General features: G+C 45.9%; 2 protein-coding genes and 1 non-coding gene across 3 annotated transcripts; 1 reads left to right on the forward strand and 2 right to left on the reverse strand.

Moving 5' to 3' along the window:
- Nucleotides 1-4,490: 4,490 nt before the first annotated feature.
- Trnai-gau (transfer RNA isoleucine (anticodon GAU)) lies at nt 4,491-4,563 on the reverse strand. The gene has a single exon. It is a non-coding gene; the product is annotated as a tRNA-Ile (tRNA).
- Nucleotides 4,564-10,628: 6,065 nt separating this feature from the next.
- Nucleotides 10,629-13,002, forward strand: LOC135393948 (uncharacterized). Its single transcript, XM_064624325.1, has 4 exons — nt 10,629-10,856; nt 11,278-11,977; nt 12,594-12,782; nt 12,886-13,002. The coding sequence occupies exons 1-4, from the start codon at nt 10,651-10,653 to the stop codon at nt 13,000-13,002; spliced, it is 1,212 nt and encodes a 403-aa protein (XP_064480395.1). The 5' UTR covers nt 10,629-10,650.
- A 2,165-nt stretch (nt 13,003-15,167) lies between these two features.
- On the reverse strand, nt 15,168-16,962 carry LOC135393955 (uncharacterized). Its single transcript, XM_064624337.1, has 2 exons — nt 16,783-16,962; nt 15,168-16,721 (listed from the first exon to the last, which is right to left on the reverse strand). Exons 1-2 carry the CDS (start codon nt 16,846-16,848, stop codon nt 15,168-15,170), a joined length of 1,620 nt encoding a protein of 539 aa, XP_064480407.1. The 5' UTR covers nt 16,849-16,962.
- Between the last annotated feature and the right edge of the window lie 7,119 nt (nt 16,963-24,081).

Raw genomic sequence — 24,081 nt, forward strand, 5'->3', positions numbered from 1 at the left:
TCGACACTCATGTAGAAGTGCACCCGTTTTCCTTTGATCTGTATGCGGGGGAGGGCAAAAAGTGTGGCAGAGGGGACAGATTGGTCGGACGACTTTTTCTTCCGAATTGGGCGGCACTTCGACGCCCACGGTGTCGCTTCCCAAACTGCTGAGCTCGGGCACGTCTTCAGCGCTCTTCCCATGAATACCGCTGCCGAAATCTGTGACATTATTCTCCATCCACCGGCAGAAGTACCGTATGATATCCTGAAACGGGAATTAGTCGCCCGCACTACCCTCCTTGTTCATCCACGTCATCAAGAGCTCATTAGCGCTGAAGTGTTGGGCGATCAGAAACCGCCCAATCACCCCGCCGTATGCGCCATCTCATGGGTGACACCCCTCTCGAGTCCACTGTCCTGCAAGAACTCTTTCTTCACCGCTTGTCATTCGACGTTCGGATGGTACTCACCGCGGCCGGTGAGATGGCGTTGGACGACATTGCTCGCCTGGCTGACAGTATCCTCGACATGCTGAAGAGCAGTTAAATATCATTCTTCCCCATATGCTTATTGGTATAGTGTTTTCTTTAATTTTTTTAAGAGCCGAGGGATGTCGAGGACATACCTGCCAACACTCCCTGGTCTCGTTCAGTCTACCGACATTACGGACGTGCGCGCCCATCTTCCGAAAAAGGGACGACATGCGAAACGCAGCGCCCTCTTGTAGCGCGCATATAAACCTCCGGAATTCCTCCATGTCTGAAGCTCCTAGCTGACAAGAGTCATACATACGACGTACGTCCAGCTGTTCTCTCGCGTGTCTTGCCTCACACATTTGCTGTTTCAATATGTTATTCACATGATTATTCGGCGATGATTAGAGGAGGGGTGCATGCCGCGAAACACCTTTCGTCAAGATGCTGCATTAATCCACCGAATGCGACTCGATGTAGCTTTTGCAGGTCAGTGGTGTTACCGCTTGAGACAAGTTCACTCTCCCAGTTGCTGCCACTGTGGTGCTCTAGAGGATCTGGAGCACATTCTTCTTCATTGCCCACACTATCAACCTTCCCGAACCACACTCTCCGAGTCTCTTAGTCAGCTGAACTCTCCCGCCTTCTCTCTATCAAAATTGCTTGGTCCCTGGCCCAATCCAGCCCAGCAACGTCACCGCTCAAAGCTCTTATCTCATTTCCGGACACCATCGGACTTGGATTGTTATTGTGAAGGGGCTCAATATTTTATTCCCTACATCCCCGCCAGCAATGTGGTAGAGTATCGCCTGTGGCGATCAACCTCCCCACCCATCATCTCAAAATAAAGTTGTTGTTGTTGTTAGAGGAGGCGTTCAAAAAGAAACGCAAGTGAAGTAAGAGTGCTTCTGAATTCCTTGTTGCATTGAAGGCATTGGAACGCGCTTATTTCGATTTTGGGATAGATAATTACGTTAACGTCATGCATAGCTGCTCTTTTATGACATCCTACGACACATGTACATGGTTTAGTACAGTTCATTTAAGAACAATTTAATGCACTGTATACGGCATAAATATTTGGTACAAAACAAAAGCTTAGTACGATTGTGGCAAGTATCGAAGTCGATTATCCTAAAACTACTTACGGTTTTGAACACTATCGATAATATATCGATAGTTTTGCATCACTGCTAGTTTTCTTTCTGGGTTCTTCGTGAACGTGAAGACATAGAGGCCCCCGCTCCCATTTGGCACGTTCGGAACAAAATCTGTCTCTTTGAAGTGCCGTGAACGTACCCTTGATGCGTCAGCATTGAACATATCATTTCTTTTGATCGCTAGCAGCTATTTCTGTCTCAGAAAATCTGTTGAAGGGGACTGTAAGGCGAGCATAAAGTGTCGTCGCACTAAATTATTGAAACGGGTGTACGATAAAATGTGCACTGATAAAGCATCCCCAGAAATGTCACCACGGGGCTAAATAAGTTAAGCGAAATAAAGTTGAAATATGAGTTCTTGTTACACAGCCATAGCTAACTTCCGTGACGATAGATTCCTGTTTTCATGCTGCCTCGTGGAGATTGTGTGACCTGGACCGACTTCTCTCAAGGGAATTTAATCGGTTTGTTCGGCGGCACACTACCCCATGGAGACTGTACCTGCTGGGCCGTTTTCACACAGAGGGATTCAGTTGCGTCTCTGCGCGCCAGCATGTTGCGCTGTGGAGATATTTCGTCCTAGGCCGACTTGTCGGGCAACGGAGGAACATTCCACCCAACTCGGAGCTAGGGAAAGGTACGGGAGGGAATTAAATCCCCTTTAGGGAAGTCCGCCCAGTATGCACAATCTCCAACGCGCAGCAATGCAGGATATGCAGCATTATAAGGTAGCAGTTAGTCCCCTTGAGGGACCGAAAAGCAGAGTTGGAGGGTAACTTGTTACAAGTAACGTGTTACTGTAACTAAGTTCCTTTTTTTGGTAACTTGTAACTTAACTCCGTACTTTTGCGCCGTGGCAGTTTTCAGAGGAACTCGTTCCTTTTTCAGGGAAGTTTGCAAAAGTAACTTAAGTTAAGTTACTTTGAACTCGCTGTTCATTCACGTCCATATATTTGCTTGCTTTCTCTACGGTTTCTTCATGGTAGTTTTTGCCATAAAACGTGATATTCAATGAATGACAGTATTTTATTCTGGAAGTAAGAACCGCTGCCATTGAAATGAAGCTGAACCACTGTGCACCCACAGGGAGTAAGATGCAAAGCGTTCGAATAGACCTCTACCAGAGAAACATCATCATGACATTGGTAGACAGACTGAAACCGACACAAATCTGAAAGAGAGGGCCGGGGTCCACGAATGGGCACTTGTTCGCTGCCTCCCATTCAAGATAAGTAGTGCCGAGGGTCGCGTCTCTTTAAGGGACTAGGGTCACTAAGTAAGCTTCGCGTCAGAGTATCGACACTGAGGTCAAAGGGAGAGGAGGAGCGCCATCTTGTTTCCGCACCACACCGGTACCATCCCCAGTTGAGGATCAAAGACGACTAACATAATGCTCGCTGTGGCAGATAGAAGCGTGTACCATTGTCTTGCGATAATCCATGTATCCATGTAATCCATGTATCACCAGAGCGTCCTGAATATGTTAAGGTGAACTCAAGGCCGTCAACTCCAGCTCGTAAACGAAAGGAATATTTCGCCAGTGCATGATAGATGGCATCGTGCGCAGTGCGCGTGCGCGTGGGAAGCGTGGCGCGGAAACAGGATGGCGCATGCTCGCTCTTAGAACTCAGCGTCGATACTCTGAGGCGTAGCTTATTTAGTGACCCTATAAGGGACTATATCGTAATCCCCTCAAGACCGTGGCTTTCGGGCGCGACCTTGTTCACCTCTAGCTTCGAGCGTAGTTCAATTCTACCAAATTTGGGCGCTGTCGTGCACTATGACGTCATTTGTTTACAAACAGGGAGAGGTCTATCGTTGGACATAAACGACAACGATCTAAGCGTGTTGCACTCCTCCGCAGGCAACTTAACGTCTAACTCAACTGCTCACGCGCGCTGCACCTGCGTAATGCTATTTTGTGTCCGAAGTAACGTGGAAGTAACTCGTTCTTTTTTTTTTTTCAAATAACTGAGTAACTGCGAGTTACATTTCAGGATGAAGAACTTCGTTATTGACTTACTTACATTTTGCACACGGCAGCTTAACTTGTAACGGAGTTCTTTTTGAAGGGTAACTTCTCAATCTATGCCGAAAAGTACGTCTCGCGATAGGATACCGCCCGGGGGAATGCGATGAGGAGAGCGTGGCGTGAAAAACGGGCCCCGCATTTCTGCTTCCATGCGTGTCACTGCTAATCGTCCGGTCGCTGCTCCAACCTGGTAAATCAACTGACGTCACCAAGTCACAACTAGGAATTCTTTATTTTTTCTCGAAAAGGGAAAAGTGCATGAAAAAAAAACAAAAAAAAAACACTTGAACAATTTCTACCAGGTGTTGCGAGAACGATCCGCTTCTAGAACGGAGCACGAAATTTCTTTTTTTAATTCCATGTTAGCACTGCGGAACAACTGTGTCTATTAGCGGCGTACAGACGTGTACAGGTGGAGAGAGGACAGAATGAAGAAGTGGGGGAAACGTAGTGGCGCAAGTCGTTTGCACATGTAAGTAATTGTAAGTAAATATTTTGTGCAGCTCAATCTCACAATCAGTGCAACGGTCCACACCTTTGAGATACGCCCCTTTGCATGTGTCCACAAAGCAGCACGTCAAACAAACAGGGAGGCAATCATTTGCTCTCCAAGGGAAGACTTTCCAAGGCGCAGAATATCCAGGTGGTAGCCTTGGACTGCCGAATAAAAAAGCCGGTTAAATCCACAGTTCGAGGTAACTACTTCCTTTTTTTTTTTGTAACTTGTAACTGAACTCGGTACTATGGCGTCGTGGTAAGTTTCAGAGGAACTCGTTCCTATTACCAGGTAGCTTTCGCGAAATAAGTTAAGTCACGATGAAAGATGAAAGTCACTGAAAAGGTTAGCCAGCTGTAGGACTCGAACCCACATCTTCTGGATTATCGGTCCAGGGCTCTACCAACTGAGCTAAGCTAACACGCCTTCTCAGCGACTTCCAGGGTGCGTCATCTGAAGGAACAAACCAGTCACTCTCTCTCACTCATCCTCCTTTCACTCTTACATTTTTGGACACTCACACACACATTCATACGACAGGGATTGACGCAAGCGGCAAATGTTGAACATGAGAGAGCTGATGTTTTGAGGCTGGAACAACGTAAAAGGGACAATCACATACAAGGCCTCAAGTTGCCTAAGAAGTTCGAGAGGGCGTGTTAGCTTAGCTCAATTGGTAGAGCCCTGGATCGGTAATCCAGAAGATGTGGGTTCGAGTCCTACAGCTGGCTAACCTTTTCAGTGACTTTCATCTTTCATCGTTAATTCCTTAGGCAACTTGAGGCCTTGTATGTGATTGTCCCTTTTACGTTGTTCCAGCCTCCGAACATCAGTTCTCTCAAGTTAAGTCACGTTCAAAATTACTTTTAATTTGCTTTTCACTCACGTGCACATATTTTCTTGCTTTCTGTCCGGTTCCTCCACGGCATCTTTTGCCATAAATATATCATATTATATATCAGCCATACATATTCAATCATTGACAGTATTTTATTCGGGTAATATGAACCGCTGCCATTGCAATGAAGCTGAACCATTGTGCGCCCAGAGGGGTAAGATACAAAGCGTTTGAATAAACCTCTACCAAAGAAACGTCATTATGACGTTTGTAGGTACACTGAAACCGAAATAAATCGGAATGAGAGGGCAGGGTTCCACGAACGCGCACCTGTTCGCTACCTCGTATTGAACGAAAAGCAGGGATCATCGTAATCCCCTCAAGACCGTGGCTTTCGGCGCGACCTTGTTCACATCCAGCTTCCAGCGTAGTTCAACTCTACCAAATTTGTGGCTCTGTCGAACACTGTGACGTCATATGTTTACACACAGAAAGAGGTACATTGCTGGATATAAATGAAGACGATCTAAGCGTGCTGCATTCCTCCGCAGGTAACTCAAGGTTTAACTCAGCCGCTCACGGCGGGCTGCACCTGTGTAGTGCTACTTCGTGTCCGAAGTAGCTTGGAAGCAATTCGTCCTTTTTTTAAGTCACTCAATAACTGCGAGTTATATTTTAGGCTGAAGAACTTCGTTATTAACTTAGTTACATTTTACACGCGGTAACTTAACTCGTAACGAGTTCTTTTCGACGGGAAACTTCTCAAACTCTGATTAAATCCCATTGAGAGAAGTTTCCCAAGACGCACAATCTCCACGGGACAACATGAAAACTAATATGTAGCTCCAACGTCGCCATGCCAGTACTGGACAGCTGTTTCGGCCTTGTTGGGCCTCATCAACAGTACGCAGGCAGGCAACGTTTGAGTGGATGGCGTCAGAAGGTCACGGCTATTTTTTTCCTTATATATATATATATATATATATTGCCAATCCCGAACGATGCGCAGCTACCCAGGGCCGATGAGCCGCAAACACGGCGAAACACGTGTCCTCTGGTGCTGTCGCATCGTTCAATGAGTATCTGTTTCTCTACGTGCAGCCATAGAAGCCATTTTAATCTGTAAGTTTGAGTTTCAAACACGTCTAGCATCATTTACTTATTCTTTTCAATGGCTTTTCCCCCTCTTTATATATATATATATATATATATATATATATATATATATATATATAGCCACCCAGAGCTGACGAGCCGAAAACACGGCGAAACACGTGTCCCCTGGTGCTGTCGCATCGTTCCATGAGTATCTGTTTCTCTGCGCGCAGCCATAGAAGCCATCTTAATATGTAATTTTGAATTTCAGACACGTCTAGTGTCATTTACTTGTTTCTGTAATGGCTTTTTTTTTTCTACATTATATATATATATATATATATATATTGTCACGGAAGCTAGCAAAAACGGTGTAGCAGGAACTTTCATGTCGTAGTGATGGACGGCAGTCGGGGACGTTTTCAGGGGATATTTTGTCAGGATCCCTATTGAAAGACCGTCTCGGAGGCACATTTAAGGAGGACATCCATCTGGTCAACAGTCACATGAAATGGACTGCATCCAAAGGTGACAATTACGTGAGAGATACCCAGAACGGAAACGCACGAACATTCACCAAGCAGCAAAAGACCAGATTTTACACGATTGCGTAGCGGCGAGTACCACAGCGGGATTCATAGCGGAGACTGCAATCCTACTAAGCCTTTGTTTTGTACCAAATTTTCCTGCTGTATTAAGTGCACTCGCCATAAAAATGAACACGAAATTGAGGTGACCACTATTTCCCTAAACGATACGCTGCAAGTAATCGACATGTGCCCATGAGAAGGCAAAATCAGCACGGCGACAAAACTAAAGCGCGGGGGGTGGGGGTGGGGGTGGGGAACATGCACGGGCACATGATCTTATAACGTGTCTGTGCATGTTTTAGCCCATTTAGTCCTGTCTCCTCGCTGCATTCTGATATAAAGTATTACGAACTTCCCCGCACGAAAATTCAGCGCAGTTTAGCCGAATGCGTCAGGTTGAGTGATGATGGGATTATGACTGTAAGATACATAGCGCGGAGTGTCTCAAGGAGCACCTAAACAACAGATACACGCAACATATGACGATTATTGCCTCTGTTTAGTGCAGGCACGAGATGTAATCGGACATATCGCATCTCTTCATGGCTGGACTACCTAAATGCACACGGATGTAAGCGAGATCCCGCGAACACGCGAATAGGCTGAACACCAGGACGCATGGCACTACACTGTGAGACAGAGCCCTCTGCTGGCGGGCTTCCCGTTTAAAAATAGGTGAAAGCGAATTTTTAGTTCACACCTTGAAGAAGTACCCAGAGGGCCATCTAAAGACAAAAAAGGAAGGATTCAGATTAAGACGTCTGATGAAAGTAGTTTTAAATTTACCGAATTCTGCGAAAGGGTTTGACGTGTGCAATCTCTTTCCCAGAGAGAAAGATAGGGATAAAAAAAAGGAGTCACATAAACATGGCTCCGTGCGTTCACCCTTAACTGGCCACTCCAGGTACAACGAGGAGGATAGGTTTTGATGACACGCCACCGATGACGGTATAAGGAGAACTCGTTCTGGTTCGCCGGTCAGTGGGAGTCAGCGCCTTGTGCCTTTGTCGCCGTAAACCAATTTTTGACAGTTCTCCCGGAGAATTGGGGATAGAAGGTGCTGCCGAATCATTTCAGAGCCCCGAACAGTCGAGTAGCAGACGACAGAGCAGTAGCAGACAACATTTCTGTTGACCAATCAGCGAGCGTTCTCCCTATAGCGTCAGCGCGAGGTTCCAAGCGGATCACAGGGTGGTAGGGCCAGTTCTCACTTGGCGAAGCCCGACGCGGCGTCTTGAGCGGGCGGCGGAAGTAGAGGCGCGTTTCCGCCGCCCCGTCAGCGCGCACGATTTTCATGTTCCTACCACAGCGGTCTTCCGTCGTCTAAAGCAGACGAAAAATCAGGGGGCGTGGCCTTTCTGTGCCACCTAATTGGTCGCCAGCTGTCGTTCTCGGCAGCTGTCGCTGACGTCGTGAAAGAAATTAGGCATGGCAGTTTTTTTTTTTTTTTTGGCTCGACGTCTCTCCTCTCCCGACTCCGGAAGTGTCCATTTCCGCCGCCCGCTCACGACACCGCGTCGGGCGTCGCCAAGTGAGAACTGGCACTTACTGCTCTTCACCGCCATTGCACCCGGTCGCTCTTTACGGCGTACCTTAAATTCAATTTCTGCGTTAATTATGGCTCTGTGGTGTGAATTACTTCGCGTAGTGCGTCTTACTTGCTTATTGATTTTTTTTTTTATTGAAAGGAAACAGGGAAACAGAGGAAATGACTTTTGCGCTGCTTTAAGGACAGCCAAAGAAGGAGAGCTGCCACCTGCATGGAATTCCTGCTATGTAGCCCTGTAGCCTGTACCCTTTCCGAATGTCGTTCTATCCTTCTGCGGGCTTTTGTGACACAACATGTCCTCTTCTTGATTCGAATTCCTCCAATTATGCGCGTCGCAGGCGTACGAAGACCAGGTCATATCCATCCTTACAAAACAGGAGTTCCATTGCCGTATAGGCAGGAAAAAAAAATAACTCGGGAGTTGTTCCATAGGGGCATTACGTGGCGGGAAAGCATTTCATATTCGTTGCCCATTCCCTAATGCATAACGAAAGGTGCTATTTCAGTGGCTTTGGATCCCCCCGTGCTTTGTGGCTTGCAATGTCTGATGACGACTCGTGTAGACCTGCGGCACAGGGGGAAACAAGCCACAGAAGGATGAGGGGATACGCAGAAAATACGCTGAAGACCTGTCGGTGATACCTCTCGTTGGTGGCAGCCAAGACCTTGCTGAAGACCGGGAGGCGGTGTGTTCGAATCCCACCAAAAGCTGTGATGTCTGAGGTTTTCCGACTCCTTCCCGACGAATGTTGGCACAGTTCCCTCTGAAATCGGCCAAGAATGAATACTAACCTCCCCTTCCCACTCTGCTTAATTTCTCTCTCTCTCTTTATCCAGGGCTCTCTCTCCGTCTCTTGACATCTGTCCTCTGCTCATAACCACAGTTGTTTTGGCTGCACTAACACGAAATGAAAATGACCAAAAATGAATATGGCACCTGCTCCTTTGCAGAAACTGTTAGGTTCAGAGGCATGTCCGGTCGTCGTGCGTCCCCACAAACACGCCAATAGCTTTGAACTCCGGAATGGCAACTTGACACATCTTCTCACCAACAGCGATTTTGCAGACCTTCCTGTGGTGGTATTGTCAGTCGCAGGAGGATTCAAGCTTGGAAAGTCCTTCCTTCTCGGTTTCTGTATCAGGTATCTACATGTTGATATGGTTAGATTGAGTTATCAATAGTGAATCAATAGCAGAAGGAGAGGGGTGAGCGGCAGGACCTTTGTATGGAAGGCTGATGTCACTTTCAGGAATATGGCTGGTATAGAGGGCCTCTGATTCATTCAGATAACGTTTTATGCCGCTTAGTCTGGGGTGACGACATGGAAACGAAAATGGCATCCAACTGAAGGCCACAAAGCCGTTGCCCAGCCAAGCTAGAGTCACTAAATAAGCCGCGCTTCAGAGTATCTACACCGTGATCCAAATGTGAGCATGCGCCATCTTGTCTCCGTGCCCTTTATCGTGCGCGGATGAAATATTCCTTTCTCTAGCAAGCAGTCGTCAAGGTTGATGGTCTCGAAGCTTATTTCATGACTCTAAGCCTACGATGCCAAAAGGATGGGCCGCCCCAGCCGCCTCCGTAGCGAATCGAGCAGGTTGCAGTGCCTTGCGATGTCGATAGTAAATTGTGCTGTTCAGTATCACGCCGGGTAACCCACACACACAGGGGTACGCGTAGAGAGAAAGCTGAAAAAAGAGGAAATGCGCAACTGTTCCAACAAAAAATATACGATCTAGTGTATGAAGAGTTGTGTACCGATTGGATGATCCGCACAATGAGCTGGCTGAAGCCATATTCATTCTATTCACATACCGTGAAGTAACATTTGGTTGTCGATCCCTGAACAAGTGGCTGTTTCGGATGATATCGAGAATAGCATATAATAAAGAATGTTTGTATGTAAGCTAGTTACTGTGTAATTCGAGACTATACAACAATTCCATCACTCTCGCAAGCTATATGGCGGCTTTCGCCGGTTTCATTCCCGCCCGTTTCATTTTTTCCCCTTGAACAGTGATTGATACTGTGGGAGACAAACCGTTTATCTGTGTAACATAAGTGGTTAGACTGTGTTACTTGTCACTCGTAATACTATGCGACGGCACTGTTATGCATATTATCTAAACATAGGAACAATACAAACTTTCAATATGCGAATACGTGCATATTGTGTGTTGTTCTTAAATTTGCATCCGTTTTTGTTCCACAGAAGTTCAGAAATTGTTAGCTAGGAATCGACACGTTTCCCCCGCCTAATAGGCGGTATGCAAAATAGCCAAACCAATCGGCACTGCCACCAACGGACCGCCATTATACGGAGAAAGCTTGTGTGCCATCCAAAGCCGCGTCCAAATCCAGTTCTCTTTGCTGCTCCTGCTGCTTCATTACTTTCGATTTGCTCCTCGCGTTGTACTTTCTGCGTTGATGGCAGCATGCCAAAACCTCACTTCCTCTGTTCTGGCGGCAATGAGAACTGGACGACAGATTTGTCATCGGTCCCGTCAGTAAGCGAGGTGGCGATACGGGACTACTATGACGGAAAATCAGGTTCATCCAGGCAGTTGCAGAAGTCATATAACTTCGCCGCAGAGTCATACGTGGATTGCAGTACCATCATGACGAATACCGCAGATATCAGGTAAGAACGCTCAATGACAACCGTGTGTACTGTGCAATAAGTGCAATATGTATTACGCGTTTGTGGAAGGACCGGCGGACGATACATGTGCGGTTAAGAGGGGTTAGTCGGAAGGGTAAATGTATGACGCCTGCTACTTCGGCACAGTATATGCATCAAAAGAGTGTAGAACAATAGCTGCAGGCCAGGTTTATGCGTGAATTTGTGGAATTAGATATTCCCAAGGACATTACAACCAACGTGATGCCAATGTAGATGAACTGTGACTAGCGATTTACCACTATGCGCGCAAGCATGCACCGCGCTTGATTAGCGTAATTTCAAAGATTAACAATCACGACGAAGTGCTCTCAGAAATCTGATATTGGGGTTGAACGAGTGCCATTCAAACTTGCTGAACCAAACAAAACTAATTTTCTAGGTCTGGCAAGGTATACGTTCGTGGCAAGTGCTACAGGAGCCAAAGCAAGAATGGTACACCTTATGTCACATGTCTTGTGCTGTGCCCAAGTACTGGGTTGGTGGCAGACTCATGGTGCCAGTGCCCTGCCGGTGTTGCTGGAGCATGCAGTCACGCCATGGCCCTACTTCGCACAGTGTCCCTCCTGAAAATGCATGGGTTTGACGAGTCTCCACCTGAACTGGCGTGCACAGAGCTCCCACAGCGTTGGCGCCGTCCAAGGCAAGCTGCCATGAGAGCAGCAAGTATTCAAGACATCGATTGGAGGAAGCCCCGAGAAGGAGGAAAGGAAACACCCACATGGTCTCGTCTCTTTGACCCACGAAGAGAGGACGACCGCGAGGAGAGCATGAACAGTGACGTCAAAAGCCTGGCTGAATGTCTTGTAAGGAAAGGCCACCAATTTGCTATTGTGCTCCAAGAGGGATCAAAGCTGCCATTCAGTGAAACAAAGTTTGGTGAAGCCCTGCAAGGTTCACCTGCCACGTATCAGCAGTCTCGCAAGCCTGCACAATTAGAAGTATGGCGGTCACAGAATATTGAAATAGTTACAGAAATGTGTGACCCAGATGTGCCCACAAGGATCAATCTGTTTGAAGATGCTGTCGCTGAGTATCGACTACCACCACTTCTCGACAAGTGCCAGGCAGATATCTTGAAGGTAATAGAGTTTGGGAATACGTCTTAATATTCAAGCCACCAGGGGAGAAGCCCTTCTCACCGTATAAAGTACATTTTTTTAGTCTTGGTATTTATTGTGCCTGATTAGCCTGAAGTTTTCGGGAAATATTTTTTTCTAAATTCGGGGGGTAAAAATCGGGTAAATGTGTGTACATGTGCACTAAATTCATGCGAATTCGGATGAAAAAAACTTCCAGTGCACTAAATTTGGGGAGAAATCGGGCTCTATTACAAACTAACTGTACTGGTTTGGTACAAACGGTGATGTAACTGCATTTGCTGGCCAAACGAATAAGCTATTGCATTCCTACAGACATCCCAGTGAAGGCAATTTGCCGGGTAAAAATCGGGTTTCACCCTAAAGTGTCAACCTTCAATTCGGGGAAGAATCGGGTAAAACCTTAAAACTTCAGGCTCTACTGATTAGCAATCCACACATGATCATTGGTATATTTTTGGCTACGAAACTAAGCTGGGAAACATATCACATAATGCTTGGTACGTTCTGTTTCATCCTTTGGTAACCATATCCATAAGCAACATAAGTACCGCTACTGAAAGTGGCATGCGATTGATTTTATCTTTTTGACTTTTAGGAAATTGTTCTCACAAGCGAGGACGCTAGAGCTCTTGAACAGAACACCCGTCAGCAAGCGAGCAGTAAACGATGGCTCTCTGCAAGGAAGTTGCGGCTTACTGCGTCACAATTTGGCAATGTTTTGCACCGCTCTCAGTGGACTGAAAAGGGACTGAACAACCTAACTGCTCAACGTGACCTGTCCAAGGTACGAGCTGTGGCATATGGAAGAAAACACGAGGATGTTGCCGCACAGTGCTATGAAGGTGTAATGAGACGACTTGGGCATGATGTCGCACTATCTACAGCAGGCATTGTGGTGGATCCAAGCTGCCCTTGGTTGGGTGCCTCACCAGATAGATTCGTGCATGACCCCACAGAGGCTAAACCTAATGGTGTGCTTGAGATCAAGTGTCCGTATACACTGAAGGACAGCGAGCCTTCTTTTGCCAAGAATAACATACCATATTTGACCCTTGACGACCAAGGACACCCAAAACTGAAGAGAAACCACAGCTACTATTATCAGGTGCTGGGGCAAATGGCACTGACTGGCTGTGAATGGGGAGACTTTGTTGTTTGGTCACAAAAGTGGCTGGCAGTTGAACGAATACACTTTGACTCAGAAGGCTGGATGTCTACAAAGGGGCCCCTTGATTCATTTTACTTCAGAATTTTGCTGCCCTACTTGGCATCACAAACCCAGAAAACACAACAGAGCGTCTCGGCCTAATGTGCAATGACTACAATGTGATATGATACATGATCAAATGACCTTTAGTACAAATATTTCCCTGTTTAGATATATATTTATACTGCATTCTTTTAGGACATATCTGTCCAATGTGATATTTTGTGCCAGCACTTATATTTAACATGCTGTGACCTCTGTGCTGTATTTTACATGTGACTGTGTACGTCCTTGGCCTCGTGCACAATGACAGTGGAATGATCAGAGTTGCACGTAACACTTTACTAGTAGTCAATTACTTTTTCCAGTAAATTTTAACGTAATCAATTAATTTTGTGAGCAAGTAATTTGCCAAGTAATCTGATTATAATTTTCGGTGATCAGTTACTGAGTAACCGATTACTTTTTAACCTTCTGTCAACAATGGCAACACTTTTCAGCAAGCCAATCTATTCTTCTGTTCCACGATGAGTCCGACTGAAGCAATAACGCAGAGGTCACTGTGACGGCCATCTCTAGTCCACACGTGTTCCATGCACACCACAGTAATATGATAATCCCTTACAACCGCAACCTACTGGAGCAACAGTAAAATAGGTGACTATATTGATAAATTTTGCGGGCTGAACATAACAACAGTTACAAAACGAAGCAGATGTTTCGACGCCTATACGATCGTCCTCATCTGGGACAGTAGGCGATAAATTTAAAAGTAACGCGTTACATTTTTAATCGGTAACGTATTAAATTTTTTATGAAGTAATTTGTAACGGTAAATAATTACTTTTTGCATAGTAGTAACAGTAATTGTAATCAATTACTTTTTTTAGTAATGTGTGTGTACAACTCTGGGAATGATACATGATCAAGTGACCTTTAGTGCAAAAATTTGCCTTTTTAGATATATATGTATATTTATAGTGCAGTCTTTTAGGACATATCTGTCCAACGTGACATTTTGTACCTGTGTTGTTCTTAGATGTCCATGCTTGCTGGTAACAGTATCTCTCATAAAACTTTGTGGGAAAAGTTGATGCTGCTGCTTTGACAGCACTTTATGGTCCTGTTCGTAGTTAGATACCCTGTATATATTGTGCAATATTTTGGATGTTTTTTATTTGCTGGACATATCTGTCCAAGGTGATATTTTGTGCCGGTGTTGTTCTTAGATGTCCATGCTTACTGTTAACAGTATCTCTCATAAAAGCTTTGTGGGACAAGTTGATGCTGCTGCTTTGACAGCACTTCATGGTCCTGTTCATAGTTAGATACCCTGTATATGATATTGTGCAATATTTTAGATGTTTTTTATTTGCTGAACATATCTGTCCAAGGTGATATTTTGTGTTTACTGTTTTTGAATGTGACTATCATTGCACGTCCTCACCCTCAAATGCAATGACTTTACGGAATGTGATATGACACAAGATTTACTCTAATCAACTACAAAAGCTTTATTCTCATGTACTGAACGACCCTTTCCCACATAAACGAGTTATCCTCCACAGCTTATCGCCTGCACTGCTCCAAGCCTCGTTAAGTTAAACACGGCTCCACACCGCGCATCCCGGAAATGCCATTCTAGCGACACTTGCAGAAGGTAATGAGAGAGAAGGTTTGGGAAACCACCATATACCCAGGTGAGGGGTCCCCAAGGCTTCTCTCTCATTACCTTCTGCAAGTGCCACTAGAGTGCCATTTCCAGGATGCGCAGTATGGAGCCGTGTTTGTTAACTCTGCCTGGAGCAGTGCATGCCAGCTCCATGCAAAGGTTGCCCCAGGTTTGTGACAATGTTGTTACAGAATAAAAAAGTACCATAAGTGGACAAAACAGTCCCCTGATCACAATGAAAATGCACAACAAGCACATTGAAAATAGTGTTTGTCCTTGCACAGCACACTCTAGTTGCTGTCGTCAACCAATGGACTTTGGAAGTTGGTTAGGATAACAGCAACAGTCCACATTTGATTTGCTACTGGCCCAAGGCTCAGTGGCACAACTCTATCAAAAATGTGAAATGACTTTACGCGCCGAATTCTACGTTCAATATGAATTCGTAATGACGCAATCTGTTTTGTTTCTTGTACTTGTGCCGCAGTGAACTCTTCATTACGAAGGAAAGGTGGAATATTCAAGTGCACTTTCTTTTTCTCCAGGAGATCAGCAATAGTAAAACCCTTGTCTGCCATGACAGAGTCCCCTTCTTCAAATGGCAGCTCAAGAAATCCACTCCTTATTACGCATTCTCTGTCAGACGTGCACCCAGTGAAAAGTTCTGACACGAAAGTTACCAGCCCATTTGGGGCTATTCCAACGAGTCCCTTGAATGTATTTGCACTCTTGTATGTCGAGTAGGTGCTAGATTGAAGAGCTAATGAGCTTGCAACTTCACACCTGACCTCTGTTGCGTCTAGGATGACCCTCGTGGTTGCATACTTTTCCTTGAATGCGGTGGGCATGGTGGTGTTCACTACAGAGCGAGGCTGCCATAGTGGCAACTTTAGTAGCTTCAAATACATAAAATTAAGCCACGATATGCAAATGCGAGATACTGTTGACTGCGAGACTCCAAAGCGGTCTGCCAAGTCTTGCTCAAAGAGACCCAAGCGGAGCCTTACAAGCACAAGGAACAACTCGTTCTTTGTTGAAAGCTTCCGCATCCTGCCACATCCTGCCTGTGGTGGAGTGTTCCCTGGCTTTTTCTGTCGTGCAATGTTGGAGCCATTTTCCCCAGGGTCAAGATAGTCATGAAGAGCGTCAAAAATTTCTAGGTCTGGCAAGCCAGTGTAGAACTGAGTTCTTTCATCTGATATGCACAGAGAATGTACATCCATTGCTTTTGTGCAGTGGTCGTGTTCTTTTTCAAGCTGCATGAGTTGAAACTCAACCTTCTGCTTCTCTTGAAGTATCTCCTTCGCCCGTTCGTTTGCATGGCGCAGCTGACTTTTCAAAATTCGAACTTCTTCGTCTTTCTCCGCAAGTTGCCGCGTCAGTAACTGCACAATGGTACCTCTATTGCAGCTGCAGGTGTCACTTTGAGGTTCTTGCGTCTCCATGGGCTCGGGATCTTCCAAAGGTGACGAACTCACGTGACTGCATCCCTGAGCAGCAATGGCATCGGGATTTGACGCACTGCTACAGATGCCACTGTTGTTGTTATCTTCACTTGTTGCAACTGGTGCTGGCACACAGTTACCACTGCTGTCGCCAACCTCACATGTTGCTACCGCTGCTGGCACAGACAGAGCTTCCACGGCACAGCACGGCACTGCGGTTTCTTTCAGGCGGCGGTATCCATTTGCCACATTTGAGAGAAAGTCTGACGACAAAAAGTGCTTGGAGCAGACAAATGTTGTCTTCTTGATTTCCAATGGCACATTCTCGTTGCGTAGATTCACAGCCTTTATCCACAATGCCCTCCGATTTTCATCGTTCGGGAACCGGTAAAACGAAACCTGAGGAGCAAACAAACGAAATCGCATCAACCTGCGACACAGCTTGCATTTTGAGACTCACCTTATTTCCCGCCGCATCTCGATAACCTAGCTGTCTGCACCCAGACACGCAACACTGCGAAGGCATTTCTTAATAAGAAATAAGAGTATCACACCGTACCAACAATCCGGGCGTCCGGATCATACGTACAATGGCGGACTGAGAGAACTTCGCGAAATCGACGACAGGTGGCGTTTCCATTTTGCATATGGTCTATTATTTGGGCGAGCTGGAAATTTCGAAAAGTGCACACTTAGAGAGGATGGTGATCTGTTTCGGAGGTATCGTCTGTCACAACTTACTGACCCACATTCTTGTATCGTGGCTCGTATGACCGACCTCAGCTTACGCGGTTGTTACACCACTCCGTACTTATTAGTTTTCTTTCACGGGGCAGGTACCTGGAACACCTAGGGATGTCGTCAGACCCATCAGATTGGATGGACGAGGAGAATATACCCTTGACGGGCTTTTCTTGGAGGTACGGCAGCGACAGAGAGACAACTGGTATTCAGCTGTGGGGAAAAGTGTTCAAGGTGAAGACGCCACAATACGGGATCGTGGCATTCCTTCTGATGGACACAGAAGGCTCATTCGACAACCCAAGCAGCACAAAGTGTAGGAATAATGTTGGTGCAACATTGGTTACGTTGGCCAATGTTGGCAATGTCGCTGCGACGTTCCATTCATATTGAAGTACCAACGTTAGTTCACAGCCATTGCCGCAGTATTTATGCAACATTTGATTACGCTTTGGAAATGGATGTTATCTCAACGTGAAATTCCCAGCACTGCAACAATGTCGGTAAAACGCTAGAATTTATCCATAAAATCTGTAACATTGCTCCGGCACTGGTACAATGTTTTCTTTCCAATGTGGGGCAGTCGCCACTGATCCAAGGTTGTCAGAATATGGATACGACATAGCTGTTCTGACGTGGCGTTCACAGCATTGGACCAATGTCGCACAAACATTGAGGGGTCTAGATCAAATTTGTAGCATTCTTCCAGCATTGCTATGGTGCTTTTCTTCCAATGTGGAGCAGTCGCTGCCGGTCCAACGCTGTCAGAATATGGATACGAAATACCTGTATAGACTTGGCGTTCACAGCGTTGGAACAATGTCGGGGAAACGTTGCGGGTTATACATCAAATTTATGATGTTGTTCCGGCATTGGTACGGTGCTTTTCTTCCAATGTGGGGCAGTCGCCACCGGTCGAACGTTGTCAGAATGTGAATATGAAATAGCTGTACCGATGTGGCGTTCACAGCATTGGACCAATGTCGGACTAACGTTGAGGGGTCTACATCAGATATGTAACATTGTTCCAGCATTGCTGTGGTGCTTTTCCTCCAATGTGGGGCAGTCGCCACCGGTCCAACGTTGTCAGAATATGGATACGACATAGCTGTATAGACTTGGAGTTCACAGCGTTGGAACAACGTCGGGGAAACGTTGAGGGGCATACATCAAATTTATAACGTTGTTCCGGCATTGGTACGGTGCCGTTTTTCCAATGTGCGACAGTCGCCACCGGTCTAACGTTGTCAGAATATGGATACGAAATACCTGTATCCACGTGGCGTTCACAGCATTAGAACAATGTGGTACAAACGTTGAGGAGTCTGCGTCAAATTTGTAACATTCTTCCAGCATTGCTATGGTGCTTTTCTTCCAATGTGTGGCAGTCGTCGCCGGGCCAACGTTGTCAGAACATGAATACGAAATAGCTGCACCGATGTGGCGTTCACAGCGTTGGACCAATCTCGGACAAACGTTGAGAGGTCTACATCAAATCTGTAACATTGTTCCAGCATTGCTATGGTGTTTTCCTTCCAATGTGGGGCAGTCGCTACCGGTCCAACGTTGTCAGAATATGGATACGACATAGCTGTATAGACTTCGCGTTCACAGCGTTGGAACAACGTCGGGGAAACGTTGAGGGGTATACATCAAATTTATAACGTTGTTCCGGCATTGGTACGGTGCCGTTTTTCCAATGTGCGACAGTCGCCACCGGTCTAACGTTGTCAGAATATGGATACGAAATAGCTGTATCCACGTGCCGTTCACAGCATTGGAACAATGTGGTACAAACGTTGAGGAGTCTGCGTCAAATTTGTAACATTCTTCCAGTATTGCTATGGTGCTTTTCTTCCAATGTGGGGCAGTCGTCGCCGGGCCAACGTTGTCAGAACATGAATACGAAATAGCTGCACCGACGTGGCGTTCACAGCGTTGGACCAATCTCGGACAAACGTTGAGAGGTGTACATCAAATCTGTAACATTGTTCCAGCATTGGTATGGTGTTTTCCTTGCAATGTGGGGCAGTCGCTACCGGTCCAACGTTGTCAGAATGTGGATACGACATAGCTGTATAGACTTGGCGTTCACAGCGTTGGAACAACGTCGGGGAAACGTTGAGGGGTATACATCAAATTTATAACGTTGTTCCGGCATTGGTACGGTGCCGTTTTTCCAGTGTGCGACAGTCGCCACCGGTCTAACGTTGTCAGAACATGAATAGGAAATAGCTCCACCGACGTGGCGTTCACAGCGTTGGACCAATCTCGGACAAACGTTGAGAGGTCTATATCAAATCTGTAACATTGTGCCAGCATTGCTATGGTGTTTTCCTTGCAATGTGGGGCAGTCGCTACAGGTCCAACGTTGTGAAAATATGGGTACGAAATAACTGTAGCGACGTGGTGTTCACAGCATGGGAACAATGTCGGAGAAACGTTGAGGGGTCTTCATCAAATTTGTAACGTTGTTCCGGCATTGGTACGGTGCCTTTTTTGCAATGTGGGCCAGTCACCACCGGTGCAACGCTGTCAGAATGTGGGTACGAAACAGCAGTACCGATATATGTGTTTCACAGGAACGTTGGAGAGTCTACATAAAATTAGCAACATCCTCCAGCATTGGTACGGTGCCCTTTTCGAGTGGTGCAGAGGTAACATGCAACCTATGTTCCAGAATATGGATACGAAATAGCTGCGTCGACGTGGAATTCACAGCACTGGAAAAATGTCGGAGAAACGTTGAGGAGTGCAATTTTGCAACGTAGCTCCGGCGCTTTGTTTGTTTGTTCTTTCAATATCAGGCGGTCGCACCCGATCCAACATTGTCAGAATATACACTTGGAACAGCGGTTCCAAACGTAGAATGATCAACGTTGCTTCTGCACAAGTTCTTCTTCAGGATTTCATATGCAAAGTGTACACACCCAAATGGCGGTGATTTACTACACGTAAAAAAAACTGAGTTTTTCACATTTGTTTTAGCTTGATTTCTATGAGTGAAACTAAATGTCGATCACGAGCAGTGCCCCGATGAAAACTCAAACAAAGTTCAACAAAGTTCAAGTGTAGTCAACGGCCTAAAACATATGGAGATCAACATGCCGTTTCCGATTCGCCTGTACCTGTCCTGACATGCTTCTCCGCCTATGGGACACTTTAGATGTTCAAAAAACAACAAATCAGTCACAGTCATTTCCTCCAGGTCATTATCATTCTGCCACGCACAGAGAGGATTCCGAATTCCTAGGTTCCTACCAGAAGACCAGCAACGACACATTTTCACGAGGGGAAAGAATGCATCGAGGACTCCCTGGTAACATCGCAGAAGGCCAGCTGATTTGAGAATAGAGCAAGATTCACTCTGGCATAACGTTGTCGCCGTGGTTAACTTTACTTGTATACTTGTACATTCGTTTGCCTGTTCTGCCGTTGCGGCCTGTCTCACACAGTAGCGTGTCTTATGCGTGAATGGGACACCTGATTTGTCAGCCCTGAGCAAGACAGATCTGCGGAACAGGATGTTCCATGACACACTCAAAAACAGGTTGCAGGTAAATTCGGAGGTTTACAAAGGGTTGCACAGATATGTTCCACAGATTTGGTGCCCCTAGATATACATTTTGAAAAGTCTAAAAACGGCAGTATGCAGCAGTAATGCACTAAATACAAAATTACACATGAACAAAGCAATAAATCTACTTTTCCACCGCGAAATATTATTTGGCTATTTGGGTGTTTCGGACTACTTTTTCTCCCACTTTGGCGGAATCAGGATCTCGCATCTAGTAACCCTGGAGCGGGGATCGGGGAAGCCGCAGGGGACCGCCGGCCAAACCGAACGCCATTCTCCGCATTCTTTTCAGATTATAATCGTCAGTTGAAGTCAATTTTGCTTTTCCTTGGCTTGGTTTGGAATTGAATCGAGTTGTGCTGGTAGGATAACGTCTGTGATGTCGCTAAGCACAGGTCTTCCTCACACTGCTGGGATATATAGGAGGTTGATACGACGGGGATTACCGGCGCTGCTCGCAAGTCCATCGTGTGCGGTTTAGGAATGATTTGGAGAAACAGCAGGTATGTGCAGCCGTCGCCACACTTAACCGTAACGCGCGATCGCGTGGCCCGACAGGCGTCAGCGCCGCCAGGGGTCGACACTGGGTTCGAGACACTGGATAGTTCCACACAAGCGCCCCCTCTCGACGGTGGGTTCGGATTCCCGCATGTTTCACCTACTGCCCTTACCAACTCTGGGCTAAGGCTCGTTCCGGGCGCGCGCGCCGGCTGCGACTGAGAAGGGACATTGGCAAGGGAATGCGCGCTTGCCCCATGCGGATAATAAATTAAAAACTTAAAATAAGCCTCCAAAGACGTCACTAGATATGCCTTCAGCAGCAAGGAAGGAGTCAAAGGTTCAGGAGCGGTGATAACGGGCAGAGCTGAAGCTTCGTTCGTCTCAAAAGAATGTTCATAGAATTATATCAAACCTATATCCCACTCACAACACTTATTTATTCCTTTCATCATGGCAATGTAGAGTGCATCAGATAAGCGCGCATTTTCACATTCGCAATCATTCGTGGCCGAAGCACCCGTTGGGTGAGGGTGCGCAAACACAACATCAGAATGTGAGAGCATATCGAGCCATTGCCGAGCCACAGTCGAGAGGCGGCGCCTCTCTGCAATGATTTACATGTCTCGAACACACCGTCGAAGGTTGGCCGCTTGGTGACTCTGGTAGCCACACGTGCCACGCGATCGCGCGTTACGGTTAAGTGTGGCGACGGCTGTACACGTTGAACTTGAGTCCATCTTTACGTTTACATTTGTAGAGTATGCAAATAAAACATTGATTCATGGTGTGCTTCCAAATTGTTGTTCAGCGTTGTTGGCAGTTTCAAATTTGTTCGTGGGGCAAGTGTTGTCATGTGTATTTCAACACCGAGTGTGATACATGAATGAAAGACAGATGTTGTGCAAAGGTCCAGCCTGTACACACTATATTTACGCTTCTTTTCTTTCATAATTATCTCGTCGAATTTATCTTTTGCGTTTGTTCACTTTTATGCGGGCGTAGTCGCAAAGAAAGAAGACAAAATGGACGTTGGAACGACGCAGCTTCCTGCAAGGTTGGAGTGCCTTTCAAAAAGTAGGACGGTCAGTTAATTTTCCCCGTTCACGATAGAGAGCATGGAAAAATGCAACAGTATACTAAATAAGTCTTAGGCGTGTCAAGTCTTCCGGTAATTATGTTATTGTGTCCTTATTTATGAATATTTTGAGGGGATTATTCTTATTTGTGCAAGAAAAACAGCAGAAGCGACACATATTTAATAACAATTAAAAATGTAGTTGCGTTTAATTAGTATCTTCCCGGTGCGTTAAATAAACGTTGTCAGTAAGCTGTAATTGTTGCACTTTTGAACATAAATGCTTTGCTCATAAATGCTTTGAAGGCGCAGCATAGCTTCAGTTTCTCTTGAGCCGTAAAAAAAAAAAATCAATGAATCAATCAACAGAAGTCCTCTCCGCCTTTGTATGTTTGCCATTTTCAGCCCCCTTATTTTGATGTGGCGCCATTGAACATTGAAGTCACTGTGATGTCTCCACCAGTGCTATGATGTCCACATTGAAATATTTAAATTTGACTGCACAAGAGCAAGAAGAAAATTGTATCTTTTGTCTTTTTCAGGCCTGAACATCAGTAGGCAACACACAGAAGGCATGAACATCTTCATATGTGAATAAACCATTATATTCACAACATTTCATTTGCTTGCATGCTACGACACTAGCTATGCTCAAGCAGGCATGTCGTTGCAACGTCGAAATGCCACGGGGAAGACGTTGGGGTAACGCCAGAACAACGTTAGAACAGGCGTAGGAACAGCATATGGGCGAATGTTGCTCAAATGTCGGAAAACTGCTGGCCGCATTATATTGGAACAATGTGTGGGCATACATTGCACTAACGTTGGAACATTGTGGGATCAGATGTTACTGTAACGTCGGAGGAGTGTCAGTGCGAACATGGGACCAACATATAGGGGTGGACGTTGCTCAAATATCTGAACACTGCTGGGCAGATAATATCGGAACAGTGTGGGCATACATCGTACTAACGTTGGGACATTGTTGGAGCAGGTGCGATCTAACGTCGGAGCAGTGTCAGCGTAAACGTGGGACCAGCATATCGGGGCAGATGTTGCTCAAATGGCGGGATACTGCTGGGCAGATCATATCTGAACAGTGTTTGGGCATACATTGCACTAAAGTTGGAACATTGTTGGAACAGATGTTGCTGTAACGTCGGAGCAGTGTCAGCGCAAAATTGGGAGCATGATAGGGGCAGATGTTGCCCACATGTCGGAACAATGTTAGGGCAGACATGGGACCAACGTTGGAACCCTAAAATATTGTCGTGATTCCAGCGTCGAGTCGCATACGTTGTAAGGATGTGTGTTGTTACGTTAGAAGCAACATTGCTTACCAATGTAGATGTACCATTAAAGGAGGCGACATTCCCACACTGTTCCAATGTTGGAATCCCTCGTTACTCCAACATTAAAGAGTGGAAAAGACAACGTCAGTCCAACGTTGATGCAACATTTCGGGTTACTTGGGAACAGGTCCACGATGGAAGAAAATGTCACAGTTTTCTCAATCAGCATGCTACTCAGCTCCGTCCAAGTGTACAATCTCACCAAACACATAACTCAATCTGATGTGGAGCACCTCAAGGTGGGTAGCACTCAAGGATGTGGTTGTTTAGGGCTTGTCAAATGTCCAGAATAATTGGACATAACCGTGAAATGTCGCGTCAAAACCGAGCGGCCGGACTATTAGGACCGAAAAAAATAAATAAATAAACGTTGTCTCAGGCACCTACAAAAGGTGACAGAGATCACGACTGAGGCACTAATAACGACATTAAAGGGCCGTAAGATGTCCATTTTGTCACCTGTAGCCCTAGAAAATAGGAAGACGAAGAAGAAATAACAAAAGAAAGAGAACA

Source organism: Ornithodoros turicata, chromosome 1 (assembly GCF_037126465.1).
Source record: "Ornithodoros turicata isolate Travis chromosome 1, ASM3712646v1, whole genome shotgun sequence".
NCBI lineage: Eukaryota > Metazoa > Arthropoda > Arachnida > Ixodida > Argasidae > Ornithodoros > Ornithodoros turicata.